This window comes from Heterodontus francisci, unplaced genomic scaffold, assembly GCF_036365525.1.
Source record: "Heterodontus francisci isolate sHetFra1 unplaced genomic scaffold, sHetFra1.hap1 HAP1_SCAFFOLD_216, whole genome shotgun sequence".
Lineage (NCBI taxonomy): Eukaryota > Metazoa > Chordata > Chondrichthyes > Heterodontiformes > Heterodontidae > Heterodontus > Heterodontus francisci.
The window spans coordinates 2,639,671-2,663,912 of NW_027140566.1; the positions used below are offsets into that span (position 1 = coordinate 2,639,671).

The 24,242-nt window shown below is 41.1% G+C and overlaps 1 protein-coding gene across 1 annotated transcript; it reads right to left on the minus strand.

Annotated features, from left to right (window-relative positions):
• Positions 1–254: 254 nt before the first annotated feature.
• LOC137360171 (deleted in malignant brain tumors 1 protein-like) lies at positions 255–16,265 on the minus strand. Its single transcript, XM_068025720.1, has 5 exons — positions 16,209–16,265; positions 15,513–15,827; positions 8,334–8,645; positions 414–726; positions 255–288 (listed from the first exon to the last, which is right to left on the minus strand). Exons 2-5 carry the CDS (start codon positions 15,823–15,825, stop codon positions 255–257), a joined length of 972 nt encoding a protein of 323 aa, XP_067881821.1. The 5' UTR covers positions 15,826–15,827; positions 16,209–16,265.
• Between the last annotated feature and the right edge of the window lie 7,977 nt (positions 16,266–24,242).

Sequence of the window (24,242 nt, forward strand, 5' to 3'; positions counted from 1 at the left end):
AGCTGATCTTTGCAGAGACTTCCATGATAATTCATATTTGAACGGCCAACATTGATCACAGTTTCAATGCTCGAGCAACATTTCTATGCTATGGCAGTGGTCCTGGGAGCAAATTGCTGATTCTATGCCCCTTGAATAATGCCCTAGATTTACCACAAAAGAGATATTATATGAGCGATTAGTACTAATCATGAGACATTGTATGTATTCAATGTTTACTAGAGTGAAGCTCTTTGATTCATGTGTAATTTAATTTAGACACTTAAACCCACAAGCACATCTCGGAATCTTAGTGTCAAAGGAAGCATGGGATCAGCAAAACTAGTGAATCAGCGACCTGTGGAAATAGTCAATGATGCTTGACAGCAGAACAGTTGGTGTATTTCAGTTCAATTGACTGAGATGACTCACCCGTACAGATGACACTGGCGTCATTTTCATGTGAGCAGCTAAACTGATCCCAGGATGAAACAGGACACTCCCACAATCGCGTCTCATTCCCCCGACACCTGTAACTTTCCATCCACACTGGACCATCTCCCTTTCCAAAGTGAGCTCCTCCCGGTATTGAGGTTACTGTCCCACACTGAAGGTGCTCACAGACCACGTTGGCGTCTTCCAAATCAAAGTAAACGTCACACACCGTCCCCCACTGGTCTCCATGTAGCACCTCCACCCGGCCTGAGCATCTGTTCGTCCCATCAACCAATCGAGGTCCATGTTTCCCTGTATTGGAAACAAATACAAATCCAAATAATTTATAAATCATCCTCTGCATAGAAACAGCAAAATAGAAAATGGGTATAACAGTTGAATCTTATGTACACGATTATCTATCCATACTTTACACAAATTATCTCTCAAAAAACAATTAGAATTACCACAGCAACACAAAAGCAAAATACTGCGGATGTTGGAAATCTGAAATATAACAGAAAATGCTGGAAATACTGAGCAGGGCTCGCAGCATCTGTGGAGAGATCAAGAGAGTTATGTTTTAGGTCTGTGTCCTTTCATCATAATAATTATTAAAGGACCTCTTTATGAAGTTGGCTGAACACTCAAAAATTAACACCTCTTGTTGCAAATGCTAATCGATTGTTGGTCTTTATCTCTTGGATTTTGGAATATAAAGATGATGGATTTGATGTTTCTGTTGTATCTGTTGTCACTTTTGGGCGCTGCACTTCATAAAACCATTGCCTTTGGAGGTGGTTAAGGACAGAGTCACGAGAATGGCAACAATGCTTAAAGCGTTACATTATGAAGACAAGTTTCATAAACGTTGTTTGTAGTAGCTTTAGTTTAGAAGGATTACAGCTTATCTAGTTGATGTGTTTAAAATGTTTAAGTGGTTTGATAGATGTGCGATAGAAGATCTGAAGAACAAATACAGAACAAGCTCATTTGGGAGCTGCTTTTCTTTATGAGGGATGTGGACATCTCTGGCAGAGGTGGCACTTATTGCTCAACATTATTTGCCCTTGAAACCGGTGTCAGGACCGTCCTCTTGAACTGCAATTGCCTGCATGGGGAATGTTCTTCTGCAATTCAGTAAGGTAGTTAGAGTTAAGGCAAAGTGTGCAAGCATGGACTGTACCTTTAGGTGCATTTGTTGCAACCAGAGTGGGAAGTTTGGAATTTGGTAATTAGTGGCTAAGACTGAAATCTAGCCTTAACATTTAGCGTTTCGCTTGTAATTAAAAACCAAACTGCAAGGCAGTTCATTGTTAGCAGTTAACAGTGCAAGTCAGGTTAGCAGTAAGCAGTCAATCAGCTGTGCTTGTCCGAACTGGGGTAATTACTGTCAGCTGGAAACTGTCTAAACTGTTGCATCTTGAATGTGCCTCAAAAGGCATATAATACTGGACGTCATTGCAAGAGGATTTGAGTAAAGGAGCAATGTCTTACTGCACCTATACAGGGCTTTGGTGAGACCTCACCTGGAGTATTGTGTGCAGTTTTGGTCTCCTTATCTGAGGAATGATGCCCTTGTCATGAAGAGAGTGCAAAGAAGATTTACGATGCTAATTCCTGGGATGGCAGGATTCACGTATGAGGAGAGATCGGATTGACTCGGACTATATTCACTAGAGTTTAGAAGAATGAGAGAGGTACTCAGAGAAACCTATAAGACTGGAACAGTACTAGACAGGCTAGATACAGGGCGGATGTTCCCGATGGCTGGAGAGTCCAAAACCACGGGTCACAGTCTCTGGATACGGAGTAGGCTATTTAGAACCGAGATGAAGAGAAATGTCTTCACTCAGAAGGTGGTGAACCTGCGGAATTCTCTACCACAGAAGGCAGTGGAGGCCAGATCACTAACTATATTCAAGAAGGAGATAGATATCTTTCTTAATACCAAAGGAATCAAGCGATATGGGGAAAAACGGGAACAGAGTACTGAATTAGATGATAGGCCATGACTTTTTTGAATGGTGGAGCAGGCTCCAAAGGGCTGTCTGGCCTACTCCTACTCCAATTATCTATGTTTCTATTTTTAGACTTCTAGTAAGGCAGAGTGTAAACAAAGATTGCAATGTTAACTGAATACATTATGAACATAGTGGGAAGTTAGAGTTTGCTAAGAGTAAGAATTCGGTTCAGAGTGGGAACAGGAGGTATTTTTTATTATTTCACAGGGGGTGGGACTTTCGGGCTAGGACGGCATTTAGTACCCATCCCGAACTGCCCTTGCAAAGATGGTGGTGAGCCGCTTTCTTGCACCACTGCAGTGCATGCGCTTTCAGTGCACTCACATTGCTGTCAGGAAGGGACTTCCAGGATTTGACCCAGCGACAGTGAAGGACCAGTTATATAGTTCCAAATTAGGATGGTGTGTGCTTCGGAGGAGAACATGCAGATGGTGTTCCCATGCATCTGCTGTCCTCGTCCTTCTAGGTAGTAGAGAGTGAGCGTTCGGATGGCGGTGTTCTGTTGTGTCTGTTAAACTGGAGTCAGTGACTCGAGTCACCGGTTTAAAAGAGCGTCACAGCCAGCAGCAGCAGAGCCTATTGGAAGGGGCTGAGGGACAGACACCAGGCAAATAGAGGGAAAAACTCACTCAGTGAAGCAATTGTCAGGTCAGGGTGTGAGAGGGCGTGGGTAAGTTGTAAATAAGTATTAAGTTAATTGATGAGTGTTTAGTGTTTCGGCGTTAGCTAACCAGTGAAATAGCGTTAAAGCTAAAATGCATCTAAAAATAATTTTACCTCAAAAATAAAGACAGACTAAGTTCTGGCAGAGCAGTTTTTTTTCTGGATATTGGAATTTGTAGATAATGGAACTGCCGCGAGGGAACTTGTCTGTAGTAGATATCTCAACCTGGAACCTCTCTGGCTCAGGATCATAGAGCTGTTGTGGGAATTGGAGAAACGCCAACACATTTGGCAGCAAGAAGAGTATTTGACAGTTTGCTGCAGATTTCAGTCACACCTTGTAGAGAGCTGCAGGATCAGAATGAGGTTGTTGCAGCTTATAGTGCACAGTAATGGAAATCCAGATGTAATGGAGAACGAGGATATACAGAAGCGAAAAGGAACAAAGTCCTGTCTGTTTGTGAGGATAAGGATGAAGACGGTCAGAAGGACAGCCAGAATGTTGACCATGATACCTTGGAATAGGAAGCTGTTCAAAAGGAGGAGGAGTGGATCATAATGTCATACTTTTAAGTGATTCAATAATTAGGGCATTAAGAGTTCCACACAGTAATTTCCCAACTTGTGCGAAGTGAGGGTTATCTCAAATCAGATTGCAAGAATGGAGGGGAAATATCCAGTCGTTGTGGCCCATGTAGGGATAAACAACATAGCGAAGAGTAGGCAAGAGGTTCTTTTCGGAGAGTACCAGGAGCTGAAATATAAAAGAAGATCTCAAGGATTATAATCTCTGGATTTTTATACAAGCTGCTTGCACATTGGCAGAGGCAAAATAAACGATTAGGGAGATGAACACGTGCTTGAAGGTTATGATGTTGGAAAGAGGTGTTACATTCCATGGGACGCTGGCACCTGTACTGGGATATCAAAGAACTATTCTGTTGGAATGTGCAGCACCGGAGTCGGGTTGGGATCAGGGTCCCAGAATAAAGGATAAATAGGGTTGTTACAGGAACCTTAAAGTAGTAAATGGGTGAGGGGAGGCTGGTGGGGGCGGGGGAGCGGGTAGAGCACAGTTGTAAATGTAGCATTTCTAGGTGCGACAGGGAAATAGATAACTAAAATATGCAACATTTGAGTCAGACCATTTTACGGTTTTACATCGCGTGCCTTTGCGCTGAAAACAGCAGTTGCTTTCTTGAAAAAGCAGTTGTTAGAAATACTGACAGACCGCAGCGTTTTGGGCCGTGTACTCTGTCCATTGTCTGGAGAAATAATTGTAATTGGTAGAAGCTGTCCGTTTAAATGTAGTGCAGAATGGGAATGTGGGCTGGATCTTACTACTGTTAGGTTATTACATGTTCTTGTTCTGGCTGTTATTGGTCAGTTAATTATATTCCATGATTGGTCAGTATATGCCATTATACTTGCTACTGATTCGTCAGTTATTGTGCATCGTGGCAAGTCAATCCATACTACTGTTCTGGTCATGGTCTGTTGGCTGCATAGCAGGTGCTTGTGCGTTTCTCGAGTAGGGGAAGCCAGATATACACTGAGGAACAGGCCACTGTTAGGGGGACGGTCTTGTGTTTATCGATCTCCGTAGCTTCCCTGACGCAGTGAACGGCACAAGCCTGCCATCAAAGAAGCTCAACTCAATGCCCACCGCATTGAATGGTCCAACTCCAAACTCAACCTCATCTATTATGGACTGGCGTGCAAGACACAGTAACATTATAAGTATAAAAGTGACCAAAAACATGCAAAAATGGAAAAAAAATGCACAGATTTTCGTGAATGGCAGAGATACAAAGAATAGCAAAGGATGACAAAACAGATCGCAAGAGCTACAAAACTTTTACAATCACTTCAGAAACATAGTGTCATTAAAAGCAATGTGGTCTCATTACAATGACAGTTGTGATATTATAAATGAAAATAAGGCAATAGCAGGAATTATACATAATTACTTTGCATCAGTATCTACATGGACACAACTTTTATTAAGGTTTGCTGTGGCCACAGTAGGCCAAATGCTGCTCTGACTTTGAGGGCAGTCACTCTCATCTGGAATACAGCTATATCAGCCATGTTTGTACAACGGGTGTGATGAGATCTGAAACTGAGTGGTCCGAACAAACACAAACTGAGCATCAGTGAGTAGTTTATTGGTAAGTACTGCTTGATAGCGCTGTAAACAACACCTTCCATCACTGTGTTAATGATTGAGAGCAAACTGCTGGGTCAGTAATTAGAAAATTGCAATTGTCACACTGCTATTTAAAGAAAGGTTAGCGAGTGAAAAGAAGAATTATAGATTGGTTAGCCTAACAGCAGTTGTCAGGAAATTACTAGAGAGTACATTTAAAGAAGGAGTGTCTGATCACCTTGAAAAGTTACAGCTAATCAGAGAGAGCCAGCATGGATTTGTAAAAGGTCGATCATGCTTGATGAACCTGATCAAATATTTTGTGGAGGTAACTCAAGTAGAGGTCCGGGACACCTCAATGGATGTTATTCAAATGAACTTCCGGAAAGCACACAACAAAATCCCTCGTAACTGATTGTTGGCTAAAGTTGAAGCTCATAGAATTTAGGGAAAATTATTGACCTACTTAAGACGTTAGCTAAGTGGCAGGAGACAGACAGCAGGGATAATGGGCAGATCATCTAACTGGCAGGATGTGATGGTGCCGTCCCGCAGGAACCTCAACTATTCAGCATATTTATTAATGATTTAGATGACTGGATAGAAAGCCACACATAATTGACATACTCAATATTGCCATTGAAAGAAACCATCTGCCATATTGTAATCATGTATATTTTTAGCATAACTTTACAAAAAAAAGATTCAGTGACTTTGTAAAACTATTTCAATATTGGTGAGTGTGAGGTGTCCAATTTGGACTTAAAAAGATTACAGTACTTTCTAAATCGCCGGACGCAGCACAGGGAAAAGAGACTTCAGGGTCATGGGCAAGTACAGGAACGAAAATCAAAACAGCCAATGGAATGCTGGGCTTTATATCTAGAAACATGGAATACAAGGGGCTAGAAATGATTCTGCAGCTAAAAAAAAAACTGGTCAGGCCCCATCTGGTGTAATGTTAAGCTATGGGCAATATGCGTTGGGATGGATATGTTGACCAGGGAAACTGTGCAGCATAAGAGATGCTAGAATGATTCCTTGGCTTCAAATCTTTCTATTTTTTATTCATTCAACAGATGTAGGCGTCACAGGCAAGGCCAGCATTCGTTGTTCATGCCTCGTTACCTTTCACAACTGGGTGACTTTTTAGGCTATGTAAGAGGACAGTTAAGAGTCAACAACATTGCTGTGGGTCTCTAGTCACATGTAGGACAGGCTAGATAACAATGGCAGATTTCATCCCCTCAGGATATGACTAAACAAGATTTTTTTTAATGACAATGGACAATGGTTTCATGGTCACCATTACTGAGACTAGTTTTCAATTCCAGATTTATTAACTGAATTTAAATTCCACTAGCTGCGATGGTGGGAATTGAACCAGCGTCCCCAGAATTAGCCGGTGGCTCTGAATTGCTAGTCCAGTGACATTAACACCACGTCACTGCCTCACCTCATTATGAAGAAGGATTACACAAACTGTGGCTGGGTTCCCTGAAATTTATAAGAGTCATGTCCTTTCACATTCCCAGCCTATGTCTTCCAGCTGCTGGAAAGTCTTTGGGAATTCTGCAGGTGAGCTACTTGCCACAGAATGCCGATCATCTGACCTGCTCCACTTGCCACTACATTATTGTGAATGGTCTAGTTCAGTTTCTTGTCAATGACAACACCCAGTAGGATTTGATGGTGGTACTGAATTCACTGATTATAATAGCTAGGGGAGATGATATTGTCTCTCTTGTTGGAAATAGTCATTAACTGACACGGAGGTGGTGAGTGTGTTACTTTCTACCTATCAGCCCAATGTTTAAATAATGTCCGGATTCTTGATGTAATTGGGCATGAACTGTTTCTTAATCCAAGGAATTGTGAATGGAACTAAAGACCATGCAATTCTCAGCAAAAAGCCCAACTTCTGACATTTTGATGGTGGGAAGGTAACTGACGAAGCACCAAAAGATAGTTGGGCCTCAAAGAACAATTAAGAAACACATTTTTCTGTAAAAACAGTGTAAATCTGGAACATTCCTTAACAACTTCCAAAGTAAAGAGCTGTGGATGTTACATCTAATCTAAATTTTCAGACTCATATTGTTAGATTTTTGTTAGCTCGGTGTATCAAGGAATCTGGTTCAAAGCCAGGTAAAGAGACTTTGAAGAACATATCAGGTATGATCTAACTGAATGATCGAACAGGCTGGTGCAGCTGAAAGATCTGTACTGATAATGTGGATATGTGTCCGATCCTGTCATATTTAGCGAGTAAAATGCACACATTCTATAAAATAACTTTGTAATCTTTCACTTCTGGCCTGATTGCACTGAGCAGTGCTGGAGTACAGCCGTTCTTTTATACCCTGCCGTTCAGTAAGTGTTAACGTGGGCACAGTGGAGCAGTGGTTAGCATCACAGCACCAGTGACCTGGGTTCAGTTCTGGGTGCTGTCTGTACGGAGTTTGCACGCTCTCCCTGTGAATGCGTGGGATTCTGCCGCGTGCTCTGGTTTCATCCCACAGTGAAAGACTTGCAGGTCGAAAGTAAGTTGACCATTGTAAATTACCCCTACTGTGGGTTGGTGCTAGGAGAATGGTAGGTAATGTAGGATTAGTATAAATGGGTGGTTGTTGGTCGGCAGAGACTCGGTGGGCCGAAGGACCTGTTTCAGTGCTGTATGACAAGAATAATAACGTGGGCAGGGAGGGTCAGAAGGCTATTGTAATGTCGGATCATTCGTGGTGTTCAAATTAAAGTATCGAAATAGGCCAGTGCATATTCATTTAGTCAACTCCCAACTGTTGCAGCCAATATTCAATTCTAAATATACATTCGGTGCAGTGGTAAACAAACTTGCGAAAATTCTGCTTCTTGCAGAATAAATGTTAAGATTGAGAACCATCTTGTTTACCAGTAATTGTGGGTATTTTTACAACGTTACACCAAACCTATAGCAGTGATAGTAAACTATAATGACTAGTTTAGATATGAACCTTACAGAAAGAAACATGGGAATGCCACCTTCCTTTGTTTTCCAAATATTAAGCAGGAAGTTGTCTGCTTTTCAGTAAGTCTGTACTCACCGGAACAGATCACACTGGCATCGTTCCTGTGGCTGCACTCCTGGGTTCTTTGAAAAAGACGGCAGTCCAATAAACTGGACTCGTTTCCAGTGCATTCAAAGATATCAGTCCGGACGAGGCCAGTGCCCTCTCCAAAATGGGCATATCTTGGCACGGACACGGCGACTCCACACTGAAGCTGACTACAGACCACATTGGCGTCTTTCAAATCCCAGTCAAGGTCACACACTGTTCCCCAGGTTTCACCGTACTGGATCTCCAGTCTGCCTGAGCATGGGGAGTCTCCGGATATTAGTCCAGGATATCTGTGATCTGAATAAGCATATTATATCATAATTAGCATAATACGTTAATAATCACAATAATACATAGATTTTTATTTCAATACGCATCTGATTAATCACAAATCTGGCACGAGCCGTTCTCAGATTCTGTTCAAAACTGATGATGCTGGGTTTCCTGCATCACTACTGCTTATAATGTGACAGGACAATAATGTTTAAAATGTGCCTTTATTTATTTATAACTTACCCAGTCGCCGTCACTGTATCAGCAGTTAGAACTGGGCAAGAAGTATAGTGTGACAAGAACTGGTGCTAGGAGTACTGTTGTTCATATTTAACATAAATGATTTCGACTCAGAAAAAGGACGAACAATTGTAATATTCACTAATGACATTGACTTGGAGCAATAGTTAATACAAAGGCAGATTGTGAGAAAAATACTTCATGTTAAAGAAATTGTAAATGAATTTTAATGCTTACACATTTGGGTAGGAAGACTGAGAACCCATACTCGTTGGACAATGATTATCTAAATTGTGTCGAGGAGCAATGGAACTCAGGGGTACAGATATAAAAATCAATAAAATAGCAATACAGGTTAACAAAGCGCTAGAAAATACAAAAAAAATTGAGCTTTATTAAAGAGAGATACGTTGAAAGGGGTGTCACACCCAGCACAAGGAAAGATTTGGTGTTGATTGGGAGTAGGTTGATTGGGTGCTAACTAGTCAGTGTTTCCCTACTTTTCTAGGCAGTGTGCAACTGAGCAACTTCACACCATATCAGTTGAATCCTAGTGCTTTAACTGCTGTAACTGTACTGGATCGGCTTGGCTAGCGTTGTCGCTAGTTCTATGGCACTGATCTTCAGCACTACAGCTGGAGTGTTATCGGGCCCTTAAGTTTTGCTTTGTGCTGTGTGCTCAGCCGCTTATTAATATTGTGTGCCGTAATTTTCGGAATGGACCAAACAATGGAACGCATTTGCACAGCGCTAACCCATTGACATGAATTGTCACACAATACTTCTCACCTTTTGCCAGTCTGAATAACTACATAAACCCCGACTTTGATGACTGTTTTGTAGCCAGTTTGCTGCAGTCTGCCATGATTACCCTTCAAAGCCCTTCATATGAAATTAATTACCTTGAAACCACTTCCACAGTTTTAAGTTTAAAAACTGAACAGACAGTTTGTGACCAGCAAGATGCAGCAGTCAGCTGATAATGATAGAATGTTTGCAACACAGAAGGAGGCCATTCAGCCCGTTGTGTCCATGCTGGTTATCTGTAAGGGCACCTCAGCTAGTCCTATGCTTCTGCTCTTTCTCCATAGCCATGCAAAGATTTTCTCATCAGGTGCTTGTCCAATTCCATATTGAAAGCCACAATTGAATCTGTCTCCATCAGACTCGCAGGCAGAACATTCCAGATCCTAACCACTCGCTATGTAAATACGTTTTTCCTCATGTCACGGCTGGTTCTTTTTCCATTCACCTTATAACAGTGTCCTCTGGTTATTGACCTTTCTGCCAAGAGGAACTCTTCCTCTCCATCTACTCTGTCTAGACCCCTCATGATTTGGAACACCTCTATCAAATTTCCTCGCAGCCTTCTCTGTTCTAAGGAGAGCAACCACAGTATATCCAATCTATCAATGTAACTGATGTCTTTCATCCCTTGAACCTTCCTTGTAAATCCTTTCGACACCCATTCTAAAGCATTCACATTCTTATGAAGTGTCGTGTCCAGAATTGTACACATTACGCCAGTTGAGGTGAACCCAGTGTTTCACAAATGTTCATAATAACTTCCTTACTTGTGTACTCGATGCCTCTATTTAAAAAGGGCAACATTCCATTGCCCTATTAACCACTTTCTCAACCTGTCATGCTGCCTTCAACCATTTGATCAGAAATACTCCCAGGTCACTCTTGGCTGCAGCCACTTTATAATTGTACCCTTGAAAACAGACTGGCAGCGAGCATTAAAAGAAATCCCAAACTTTTCTATCGACAGAGAAATAGTAAAAGGGTGGTAAAAGGAGGAGTGGGGTCGATGAGGGATCAGAAAGGGGATTTACATATGGAGGTAGCGGTCATAGTTGAGGTATTATCTGAATTCTTTTCATCTGTCTTTGCCAAGGAAGAAGATGCACCCCAGGCAATGGTTAAAGAGGAGGTAATTCAGATACTAGAGGGGTTTAAATTAATAAAGAGGATGAGATATTCCCTGTTATATACGAATATTCGTATGAATATACGAATTAGGAGCAGGAGTAGGCCACTCAACCCCTCGAGCCTGCTCCACCATTCAATAAGTTCATGGTTGAACTGATGACTCCGCATTTCCACCTGCTCCTGATAACCTTCCCCCCACCCACCCACCCCCCAAATTGGTTATCAAGAATCTACCTACCTCTGCCTTTAAAAAAATCAAAGACTCTGCTTCCACTGCCTTTTGAGGAAGAGAATTCCAAAGACTCACGGCCCTCTGAGAGGAAGAAATTCTCCTCCTCTCTGTCTGAAATGGGCGATCCCTTATTTTTTAACAGTGACGCCTAGTTCGAGATTCTCCCACAAGGGGAAACATCTTTTCCAAAGCAACCCTGTCAAGTCCCCTCAGGATTTTATATGTTTCAATTATGTCGCCTCTTACTCTTCTAAATTCCAGAGGATGCAAGCCCAGCCTGTCAAATCTTTCCTCGGATAACAGGTCACCCATTCCAGATATTAGTCTCGTAAACCTTCTCTGTACTGCCTCCAACGCATGTACATCATTCCTTAAATAAGGAGACTAGTACTGTACACAATATTCCAGATGTGGTCTCACAAATACCCTGTGTCGCTGAAGCATAGCCTCCCTACATTTGTATTCAATTCCACTCACGATAAATTATAACATTCTCCTTGCTTTCTTAATTACGTGCTGTACCTGCATACGAACGTTTCGCGTTTCATGCACTAGGACACCCATATCCCTCTGTATCTCAGAGCTCTGCAATCTCTCAGCATTTAGATAATATGCTTCCCTTCTATTCTTGCTGCCAAAGTGGGCAATTTCACACTTGCACACATTATACTCCATTTGCCAGGTCTTTGCCCACTCAATTAACCTAATTATATCTGTTTGCAGACTCCTTGTGTCCTCTTCACAAGTTACATTCTTACCTATCTTTGTGACATTAGCAAATTTAGCAAGCATACCGTCGGTCCCTGCATCTAAGTCATTTCTATAAATTGTGAAATGTTGAGGTCCCAGCACAGATCCCGATGGCACACCACTCTTTACATCTTGTCAACCAAAAAAATGACCCATTTATGCCTACTCTCTGTTTCCTGTGAGCTAACCCATCTTCCATCCATGTTAATATGTTACCCCCTCCACCATGAGCTTTTATTTTCTGCAATAGCCTTTGATGTGTCAACTTATCAAATGCCTTCTGGAAATCTAAGTACAATACATCTACCAGTTGCCCTTCATCCACAGTACATGTAATTCCCTCAAAGAACTCCAATCAATTGGTGAAACATGATTTCCCTTTCACAAAGCCATGTTGACTATACCTGATTACCTTGAATGTTTCTAAATGCCCTGCTATAACATTTTTAATAATAGCTTGTAACATTTTCCCTAAGGCAGGTGTTAAACTAATTGACCTGTAGTTTCCTGCTTGCTGTTTCCCTCCCTTTCTGACTAAAGGAGTTGCAATCGCTATTTTCCAATCCAAATGAACCTTCCCCGATTCTCGGGAATGTTCGTAAATTAAAATTAACGCATCAACTACCTCACTTGCCACTTCTTTTGACACCCTAGGATGAAGTCCATCAGGTCCCGGGGACTTGTCAGCCTGCAGCTGCAACAATTTGCTCAGTATCTTTTCCCTGGTGTTTGCAATTTTCTTGAGTTCCTCCGTCCCTTCCATTTCCCGACTTACAGCTAAAACTGGGATGTTACTTTTATACTCAATAGTGAAGACCGATGCCAAATATCTGTTCAATTCATCTGTCATCTCCTTATTTTCCATTATTAACTCAACAGACTCACATTTTATAAGTTCAACGCTCACGTAGTTACCTCTTTTCTTTTTTTTTAAATGTATATATATTTATATATATATAAACTCTTACTATCTGTCCTTATATATCTATCTAGCCTGCTCTCGTCCTCCAATGCTACCTGACTTATCAATGTTTTTGTCATCCTTTGTTTTTTAAAAATATTCTGTTCAATCTTTTGACCTGCGTCCCATCTTTGCGCAATTACAAGCTTTTTCTTTAAGTATGATACGACCTTTGGCTGTTATATTTAACCACGGATGGTGGGACCCACTCTTGAAATGTTTCTTTCTCGTTGAAATATGAGAAATTGTGTATTCTGAAATATTCCCTTAAATGTCTGCCACTGAAACTCTATTGACCTATCCCGTAACCTGATTTGCCAGTTCACTTTAGCTAGCTCTACATTCATGTCCTCATAATTGCCCTTATTTAAGTTTAAAATATTAGTCTTGGACCCACTCTACTCTCCCTCAAACTGAATGTAAAATTCAATCATATCATGATCGCTGCTACCAAGGGGCACCTTAGCTGTGCGGTCATTAATTATTCCGACCTCATTGCACAATACCAGGTCTAGTATATCCTACTTTCTGGTTGGCTCCACAAGGTATTGTTCCAAGAAATTATCCCGAGAATATTCTATGCAGTCCTCATCTAGGCTATCTCTGCCCATCTGACTTTTCCAGTCTAAATTTAGGCGAAAATCCGCCCCTAATTATCACTGTACCTTTCTGACAGGCTGCCATTCATTTATTCATTTACAACCCGCCCCACAGTGTGGTTAATGTCAGGTGGTCTGTACACCACTTCTGACAAGCAAATTCTTGCCTTAATGATTTTTCATCTCTACCTGAACAGCTTCTACATCCTGGTCTCCTGATCTTAGGTCATCCCTCACCATTGTGCTAATACCATAATTAATTAACAGAGCTACCCCTCCACCTGTTCCTAGCTTCCTGCCCTTCCTAAATGCCATGTATCCTTCAATCTTCAGGTCCCTGTCTATATATATAAGTGAATTAGACCTTGGTGTACAGGGCACAATTTCAAAGTTTGCAGATGATACAAAACTTGGAAGCATTGTGAACTGTGAGGAGGATAGTACAGATCTTCAAACGGACATTGGCAAGTTGGTGGAATGGGCAGGCAGTTGGCAGATGAAGTTCAATGCAGAGAAATGTGAAGTGATTCATTTAGGACGGACTGACATGAAGATAAAATATAAAATGAAGGGTTCAATTCTAAAGGGGTTACAGGAGCAGAGGGACCTTGATTTAATAGGGCATAAGTCATTGACGGTGGCAGGCTAGGTTGAGAGAGCGTGCAATAAAGCATACACGGCCCTGGACTTTATTAATAGGTGCATAGAGTGCAAGAGCAAGGAAGTTATGTTGAACTTGTATGAGACACTAGTTCGTCCTCAGCTTGAGTAATGCATCCAGTTCTGGGCGCCGCACTTGAGGAAAGATGTGAGGGCATTGGAGAGAATACAGAGACGTTTCATGAGAAACGTCAAGGTTCCAGGGATGAGGAATTTCAGTTATGAAGATAAATTGGAGAAGTTTGGATTGTTTTCCTTGGAGAAGAGAAGGCTGAGAGGTGAATAGACAGAGGTATTCAAAATAATGAGGATTCTGAATGGAGTTCGTAGAGAGAAACTGTTTCCACTGGTGAAAGGATCGAGAAGGAAATGGCACCGATTTAATGCATTTGGTAAGATCAGCTGAAGTGACATGCGAAAAACGTTTTTCATGCAGCGAGTGTTTAAGATCTGGAATGTTTGTCTGAGAAAGTGGTGCAAGCAGGTTCCATTGCAGCATTAAAAATGGAACTAGACAGTTCTATGAAAAGGAAGAATGTGCAGAGTTATGGAGTGAAGGCCGGCGAATAGAACTGAGAGAATTTCTCTTTCAGAGAGCCCATGCAGTCATGATGGGCCGACTGGTCCCCTTCTGCACTGTAACTGTTCAGTGCTTCTGTGATATTGCCTCTACTCCGTTTTCCAACCAAAATGCATCAGTTCACACTTCTCTGCAAGAAATTTCATCTGCAACCTGTCCGCCCATTTCACCAGCCTCGCTTTATCCTCTTGAAGACTATTGCTATCCTCCTTACTGGCCATGTTTTCAGGCAAACGCGCCTCTTTTCTTCCATTAGTTCAACGGTGTTGAGTTTAATCGTTACAGCTACTTACTGAACTATCTTAGCTCCTTTGTTTAATATTCTGTGCATTTTACTTTCTCAATATTTCCTAAAATTTAAAAGACAATGCGCAGGCAGCGGTGGGATCTTAACGCGCAGTTTCCTCTTGTGATACCCACAATAACTGCGGACCCATTACTTCAGCTCCCCGAGGCTGAGAAACCTGCCTCCCTCCCTCCCCTGCTCCCCAGTCTCAGCTTCACAATCTGTGTAATACATTAGATCTGAGGCCAAGCGATGGTTGCAGGCGGACAGCCGGTCTGACAGTGCATGCCGGGTAGCGGCTGCTGGGTTGATGAATGGAGAGTTGGATTGAGGTTGTGACATTTCCAGCCGTTCAGATAATTCACTGCGGATCAAGGGAAAATCTCAATGGAAACTGCTCTGTCTGCATTGTAAATGTGCTGAGTATCAGGTATTTGCTGCTGCCGGTGGATAATGTTTAATAAATATGGTGCTAATGATATAATTTTAAACAGTGATCCGAACATTAACATTCATTCTAACCGGAGATTACTGGAATTATTAACATCTGACTTTCCAGGTACCGACCATCCCGGATTGTTTTACTTTTGCTTCTTCCCAGATTCTATCAGCCGCGGTGGGAGACGGGAGACTGAGAAAGATTTTTACCTGAGCAGATGGCACCGGCATCATAGGAGTGTGAGTAGGAATAGTGATCCCATTGAGCTGACTCACAGTCCCGCAGAGCGGCCTCGGTCCCGCTGCACTTTACACTCAACGTCACAATGGGTCCGGACCCTTCCCCAAAGTGAGCCCAGCGTGGTGCAGAGACCGCAGTTCCGCAGCCCAGCTCCCGACACACAACAGCGGCGTCCTGCAGGTCCCAGTACGAGCCATACACAGTCCCCCACTGTCCCCTGTAGTGTATCTCCACTCTCCCAGCGCACCGACTGCCCCCATTCGCCAGTCTCAGCTTCACCATCTCTGTAAAATATCAGAAATATCATCAAGCGGTTATAGTGTGTTAAACCCACAGGTTCCCAGCGCACCGACTGCCCCCATTCACCAGTATCAGCTTCACCATCTCTGTAAAACATCAGAAATATCATCAAGCGCTTATAGTGTGTTAAACCCACAAGTTCCCAGCGCACCGACTGCCCCCATTCACCAGTCTCAGCTTCACCATCTCTGTAAAATATCAAAAATATCAGCAGGCGGTTAGAGTGTGTTAAACCCACAGGTTCCCAGCGTACGAACCCTCCCCATTCACCAGGCATGAATAGATAGGAACATCAGTCTGCACTCAGAACCCTAATAAAACCCGAAGTAAATATTACACATAAAAGAAAAAGGAAACTGAAATACTAATAAACGGTGCAAACGAGCAGGGAACCAGGAGACAGCCGGATATTCCCACCAACACAACTGCTCCAATGGGAACGAGGTGGCGACAGGCTCAGAGTCGATTGAACCGGCAGAAGTGGGGAGATGGGCGTGGCTGTAATGATCTCATATTTAAGTGCTCAGTACTGATTGGGCGAACACAGTGAGATTCCAGCACCACGAAAGAGCAGGGGAAATTGCCCCCTCACCCAACACAGCCAATAAAGATAGGGCTGGATGATGATGTGATCAGGATGTCAGCACAGATTGGTGAGGTGGACCTTTGGACCGGCAACAATGTCAGTGGAGGTGATTCTTCACACTCTGCTCTTCAGAGACCCTTAATTATTGTCCCACCACATGAAGACAGCAGTCATCTCTTAGCTAGGTAACAGTGTGAGTGGAGCTGATTATTCTCACTCTGCTCTGCAGAGACCCTCAGTTACTGTCTCTCCACATGAAGGCAGCAGCCATCTGTCAGCTAGAATTAAAGATCTTTACTATCACAATGAGCGACACACTCCCTTTCTGAGTATCAACAGGGCAACATGATCAAAAAGGTGCTGAGACTGTCGCCCAAGCTTAATATTTAATGGGATGGGTTGGAGCAGAGAGATAGCAGATAGTGTGAAAAAAAAGGCGATTACCTGACGGGCCAGCCTTACTGTTCCCAGGTCTGCCTGAAATGAGAAGTTAACAATTAGAGTTCACTGGGAAAAGAAATGAATGAAACTGTCAGAAAGAAAAGACACAAATGCAACTAACTGCAGGGTCATTATTCCCAACACTTTGCGGAAGAAATTATAAGGGATATGTGATTTCATTCCTTAAAACAGAAAATACAGTTTCTGCATCAAATTAATATTGGTAATGGGCCTAAATGTATCCAGAATTGTTTTCACATATACACACACTGACACCCGGATACACTCTTCCCTTGTGGCGGTGGGTGGACCTTATGTATTACCAGTGTGAAGGTGCCTGAGAAGGCGGTGGTGATGATCCTCTCCCTTATAGAATTTTACAATGAAACAGCACAGAGGGATGCCATTCGGCCCTTGGTGCCTATGCTGTCTCTTTGTCAGTGCAGTCTAATTAGTCCCACTCCCTTTCCCCATCGCCCTGTAAATGTGTGCTGATGGTGCTCTGACCATTGATGACCTGTGTAGGTGCCCTGAGAAGAGAGTGGTGATGGATCTGCTTTTCAACTCACTGGTGATGGCACGCTCAGTGAATTCAGTATTCTGATCTAAAGTTCGAGAAGGAATGGGAACATTTAAATTCTATTAAAGATTTTCCGATCCTGTGGTAGATTCCGATGCCTTTTCATTTACTGCAAAGTCTTCCACCTGTAACTTTCAAAGTTTCTATAAAGGTTTAATTGGGCCTTTCTGCTGTTCAATAAAATATATAGCTTCCTCAAACAAAACAAAACAAGATGAAGGATCTGTCAGTCTCCTAACTCCCTGCTGACTGTGTCTTACTAAGTTGCTGCTGTTCCGATTCTCTTGTCACCTGCCTCGCCGACGTGCCCTATTCTTTTACCCGTTAATGATGTTCGATCAATGGTCCTCCCGTTTACTGGTTAAGTGTTCATGCTTTTTAAAAATGCAGTCTGTCGGTTGACTCTCCCAATCCCCCTGATGACAATTTGTCTCACAGATCTCCAGGTGTTTTTCTATTAACACATTATATACGATGGAGGGTGTATTGAGCTGCTCCCCATCTCGCTGATCGCAATGTGTCTCACAGATCTCTAGGTCTTTTTTTAATTCTCAACATTACATACTATAGAGGGTGTGTTGACCTGCTCCCAATCCCCCTGATCACAATGTGTCTCACAGATCTCCAGGTGTTTTTACGATTCTCAACATTATCTACTATAGACGGTGTGTTCATCTGTACCAATCCCCCTGATCACAATTTGTCTCACAGCTCTCCGGGTGTTTTTCTATTCACAACGTTATATACTGCAGACAGTGTGTTGACCTGCTCCCCAACTCCCTGGTGAAAATATATCTCCCATGTATTGTTGTCTCTTTGTATACTCTGGTGATATATTATTGCCAACGGGACACCAATTCCTGTCCTCAGCTGTGCCTTCTGAGTAATCTTGAATGTGTTAAATTTTCCCAACTATTATCTCATTGGTCTCTTTATGCTCCTAATTCGATAATGTAAATAGTGTGTGACTTCCTCCCAGTAGGAACCTTAGCATTCCTACCAACTTTCCGTGATAATAGTCAGTTCCCATACATCCCCTTTTCCAGTGACCCAATGACAGACGAGGGGGAATAATCTTTCAGTATTTACTGATAAACGGTTCCAATCTCAGTGTTTCTGTAGAGTCCGTGAATCTTCTTCAATCCATTCAGTCATTTCCCCTACTGTTCATGCATTTATCATTTCAGCCTGTAACCACCCATGTCACACTGGACTTTTTTTCCAGATAATCCAGTGGTTCAAGGAGAAAACCCACGAGCACCTTCTTAGGGAAACTAGGGATAGACAACACATGGGTGCAGAACAATATCGCCAACATGACGATAGTGGTTCAAGAAAACACCCCGCCATCCCATCTGGCTAAGTAGGGTTGTTCAGTAAATTCTGGCTAGCCAGCGAGCTCATATCCCGAAAATGAATCTAAACAATCTGTAACCGAGATTCCCATATTTGTCTATTCGACCAGTTTATTTCTTACCATCTCAGAGAAATGTTCAGTCGTTCCCCTTTCTCAATCATTACTATTTTTCCATTTATCTGCACTACTCATATCTGCTGACTCCTCCATTTGGCTCTCATATCCTTCCTCACAATTTGTAACCGCTCTCATTATTTTTCTTGAAAATGTTTGAATGCATTTCTTTGTGTACCGTTTTCCAAATCACCTCCACATACAGGGAATATACCCATTATTCCCATACTCTTCTGGTCGGCCTCCATCCCGAGGTAAACTTCAACTGATCTAAAACTCTGCTGCTGTTATCCTGGCTCGGACAGTCCCGCTCACCCGTTTCCCCAGCTCTCACCGACAAGTGGTAACTCCCGCTTCCCACACCTCAGATTTCGGCGGTCGCACCATTACCTTCCTGATGTTTAGACTAATGGGTTTGGTGCAAAACTGTTAAGTTATTTTAACATTTTATACTTATGTCAACTTGCTATTGTACCGTATTACTACAAACAGTAACATGGAAATATTAATTATAAATAACAATCAACTCAAAGGAGGTGAACTGAAACGGGATAAACGTGGGATATGCAAAGACCAGAATTTAAACTCTTGAATGTGTCACAAAACCAGGGATGGAGTGGTTTAGGGATTACAAAATACAGTCAGTACAAAGAGTTTATAAGTACATGCTTGTCACGGCAGATTATTAGGTGGGTCAAGAATCAAAATAATTATATTTAATCAAACTATTTTAGTTCCAATTTGAACTACTTCCACAATTAGGTGAGCTCTTGTAGATTTCAGAAGCAAATTAATTGATAGAATTACAGTTATTATAGCTTGCACTCACAAGCAAAGCACTGGACAGAAGAAACTCATATCAAACAATCCGGAATCTGTGCGTCAATAGCATTATCTGTACGTTTTAGCAATCACTATCCATAACACATCAGCTAGTGTCTGAAGAAACGTTGCCACGGTTAGAAATAACCAAACACGCATCAAAAATTTACAGTACCGAGACAATTTGTTCTGGGCCCTGTCTATTGAATTGAAATATGCAAACGAATTCAGGGTTTCTTCCACAGGTGATCAGAGTATGGGACATGTGGAAGGACATTAAAGAATTTAATAGGATTAGGATTAGGCCATACTGCCTACGCAGCCTACTCCGGCATTCAGTAAAATCATGGCTGATCTCCTGCCCCAGATCTACTTTCCCACCTTTACCCAGAGACTGGGAAACAACTCCAGATCTTTCATTAAACACTGCATCGCACCATATAAAAAGTATGGGACATGTGGAAAGAGATTCAGAAACGCGTCTGGATATTAAATATTACATCAAATGTATGAATCATATAGAAAGAGACTGAGAAACACTAATTATTACACAACACCGTGCACCTAAATGTATGAAATAGAAAGCATGATTTAATGTGAAAAGGCTTTGTTTTGAAGATTGTCGGTGACTAAATAAAACTGTTCATACGTCAAATCCCCTGAAAACAGTAGCATCATTTCTGGAGGGTGTAATTGATAACTCTAATAATAATCAGTACAAATGTAGCAATATTGATTGCACCTCCTGTTAATATATTATACAATATTCATTGTCCTTTCTGAACGTTCCAAATTCTGTAAGAACTATTTAATCTAATTCTCTGTATCACACGGCACTTCACTGAGAAATTCTGGGGACAGATATCTCAATGTGGGATGAGTCGGCTAGATGCAGATCGCAGTATACTGCAGTTCTGACTCCCATACACTCGATTGTAACACTGAGCAATTTCTACTTCCAGGAGTCTCGTTTTAAACGCCTCATTAGAATTTTAACTCCAATCTTCAGCGTCTGTACGACAGCCATAGGAAACAATATAAAACCAACTCTTGCGGCATTTATGTTCAATTTTGGTACTAAAACTGAATTTAACTCAATTCTCCTCTGGAAATACAATTAAATGTTAATCAGATGACAAATATTAGATCCGCTTTTGCTGTCAGCGACAAAAGTGGATAACAGTTGCCTATTTGAATTTGATGAACTTAAAATCAAACAGGACAAAATGTATTTAATGACAAATTTATAAATTAAGGAAACTGTTTCAATATTCACTTTATACGATCTCAATAAATGACAAATTAAAATAAATATGCACATTTCGTATAAATTGATTTTGATCTGGGGCCAATTGCTAAAAAAAAAAGATTCAGGGAGTCAGATAGATTTCATACTTTCTCTTTGTTCTTTGGCTTGCAGAAAATACTCTTAAATGACCTTCAAATTCAGGATTTTAGAATACAATCCATTTTACAAAAACAAAAGACAATTCATCATGGAGGTATGCAATAACATTTAGGGAGAGTTTTCCTGTCGTGAACCAGCATTTGTTGTCGATAGATATTGACAAATGTAACCAAACCCGCACTGGAAACAATGAGAAACTGAATCGAATCATCCACTGAAAAACTCTGCAAAAATATCGAGCAGGTGGAAGGAGACTATTCAAGATATCTCATTAAACAATTCGCGGTGTTTTACATAAAAGGAGCATGTGGAAGGATACTTTGCCACAATTATTATTACTTGACACTGTACATATGAATATGTGAAATAAGTTGAGAATTTCCAATGCAAAGTTCTACAGTTGCAAGGTCATCATTAAGAAAACAATAATAAATGGAAAATCCTCCAGAGATTTTGGAATGTTCAGTAACATTATCTTTTGGAGAGGCACGTCACAATTACAGTAATAACTAATGCTAATTGAAACAATATTGGTTCTGCCTCCAGTTAATATTATACAATATGATAAGATCATGTGCAACACTCTAACGTGGAACAAACTATTTAAATTATTTCAGTTCCATTCAGTATGTCGCAAAGGGTCAGACAACACTTCGACTGTGAAATACCTGGGACAGAAATGCCCGTGTGGGTTCATTCGGCAGTTGATTTAGCTTTGACTGCTGTTCTATAATCCCTGCATTACCATCGAACCCAAACCCCGAGACCTTCTATTCTCACTGTGATCACGTTCTACTGCTAGATTGCTGTGTTTAAATCATCTGCTTAGAATTTCAACACCAGTCAGTTGTGTCGGTACAAGAGCATCAGAGGACCAAATAAAACAAATTGCCACGGTATTTGTTTTCAATTTTGGATTTAAATCAAAGTTTTACACATGTCCCTCCTGGGGATTTAGACGACGTGTTAATCAGATGCAAGCTATTATAAAAACAATGTTTTCTGATAGCAAAAGAATGAATAATTGTTCCCTATTTAAGACTGATGGAATGTAAAATCAAACCATCAGCTCAAGCTCCGTATTCAATGTGAATTCTACAAATGTGATAAACTATTTCAATATTCTCTTCATATGATAGCAAAGAATAACATTGTTTTTTGTCATAAAGCATGCCTGCTTTTAAAAATGATTCTGAGCAACTAACGATTGGGGAAAAGGATACAGGGATTCATACCTGCTTCATTGTTTATATTTTCTGTGGCTTGAATAAAGTTTTCTTTAAATAATCCAGAAAACAGGATTTTACTCTCCAATTATTGCATATTCATGGAAATATAATTCGTTAAATACAGAAAGTATCTGATAACACTGGGACTACGTTGTCCTGTCAGTAAACCAATAAAGTATTTTTATAGACAGAGATTAATAAATGGAACCAAACACACACGGGAAATAGTGAGAAACAGAATGGAATCATCAATGGAATAACACAACAAACATCGAGCCGTTGGAACAATAAAAAAGAACAATATCGCTAACTCATTACACACCACATGGCACTGTGTAAAAATATGTGATTGGGAAAATTGAACTATCTTTAGGCACTGTACAAAAATGAGGAAATAGTAGAATTAATTTAATATAAAAGATATTGATCTTGAAGATCATCACTAACTGGTCAATAATACAGAGCAAATTCCCCAACGATTTAGGAACTTTCAGTAACATCATTTTTTGCAGAGTGCTCGTGAAAATTATACTAACAATAAAAACGAATTGAAAAATATTGGTTCCATCTCCAGTTGAGTGGTTATTATAGAATGAATATAACACTTCAACACTGAACAAATTACTTTAAAACATTTAGTTTCATGAACTGTATCACTAGGACAGCAGACAGCACTTGTATTGAGAAATATCTGTGACAGGAATGTGTGTGGCAGTTCATGTGGGCAGTTGATGTAGTTTTGACTGATGTTCAACACTCAGTGAAATAACTTACACACAGACCTCGAAACACTCTATTCAAACAAAGACGGCACTCTACTTCTATCAGACGCGCTTTAAATAATCAGATTAGAATTTCAATTCCAGCTGGCTGTGTCAGTATAAGAAACACAGGGGGAAATATAAAACAAACTCCCGCAGTCTTTGTGTTCGATACAAGTTCAACTGGGAATTCAAAATACCCGTTAATTCGATGTAAAGTATTCCAAACTCGTTTCATGTAACCAAAACAATATTACTGTCAGCAGTAGCTCAATTGCCAGCACTCTGGCCTCTGAGTAAGGAGATGGTGGGTTCAAGTCTAATTCCAGAGACTTGAGCACAAAATCTGGGCTGCCACTCCAATGCAGTACTGAGGGTGTGCTGCACTGCCCAAGTGCTTTCCATCGGAGGAGAAGTTAAACCGAGGCTCCGTCAGCCCTTTCAGGTACACTATTTGGAGGAAGGGCAGGGGAATTATCCCTAGTGCTCTGGCGAATGTTGATCCCTCAATCAACATCACACACACAAAAAAAGTATTCTGGTCATTATCACATTGCTGTTTGTCGGCGCTTGCTGTGTGTAAATTAGCAGCCACGTTTCCTATATTACAGTATGGACAACACTACAAAACAATATCGAATTGACAGCAAAGCCCTTTGGGACGTCCTGACGTCGTAAAATGCGCTATATAAGCGCAAGGCATTTTTATATAAATGGAGGTTTATTCCTATTTGTAGTTGAAAGAACTTAAAATTGAAACATTCAATCCAAAATTTGTAGTAAATGAAACTACTACAAATTATATTACACAGTATCCATTTCATACCATCCCAATGAATGACAACTGAAAATAAAATAGATCCGTTTTACGTAAATTGATCTCAGACACTGACATATTCTATTCTAACAGCGAAGTGTCTCTTTTTCTAACAGACCCTGCTTAAATCGACCCATGAGATTTTCAACGCCAGTCTGCTCTGTACAAGCGGCTGGTAGAAGGCAATAAACAAGTGCCGATATTTCATTAAACTCTACACAAGAAAATTAAAATGTATAAAGCATTATTTACTTTCTACATCTCCTGAATTTGTTCTGTATTCA

Excerpts from the sequence above, each read along its gene's own strand:
- LOC137360171 (XM_068025720.1), bottom strand. The coding sequence starts at position 15,825 with ATGGTGAAGCTGAGACTGGCGAATGGGGGCAGTCGGTGCGCTGGGAGA. Across the intron at positions 8,646-15,512 it reads TGCCGGTGCCATCTGCTCAG|ATCACAGATATCCTGGACTA; the intron begins GTAAAAATCTTT and ends ATGCTTATTCAG. Across the intron at positions 727-8,333 it reads TGCCAGTGTGATCTGTTCCG|GGAAACATGGACCTCGATTG; the intron begins GTGAGTACAGAC and ends TTTCCAATACAG.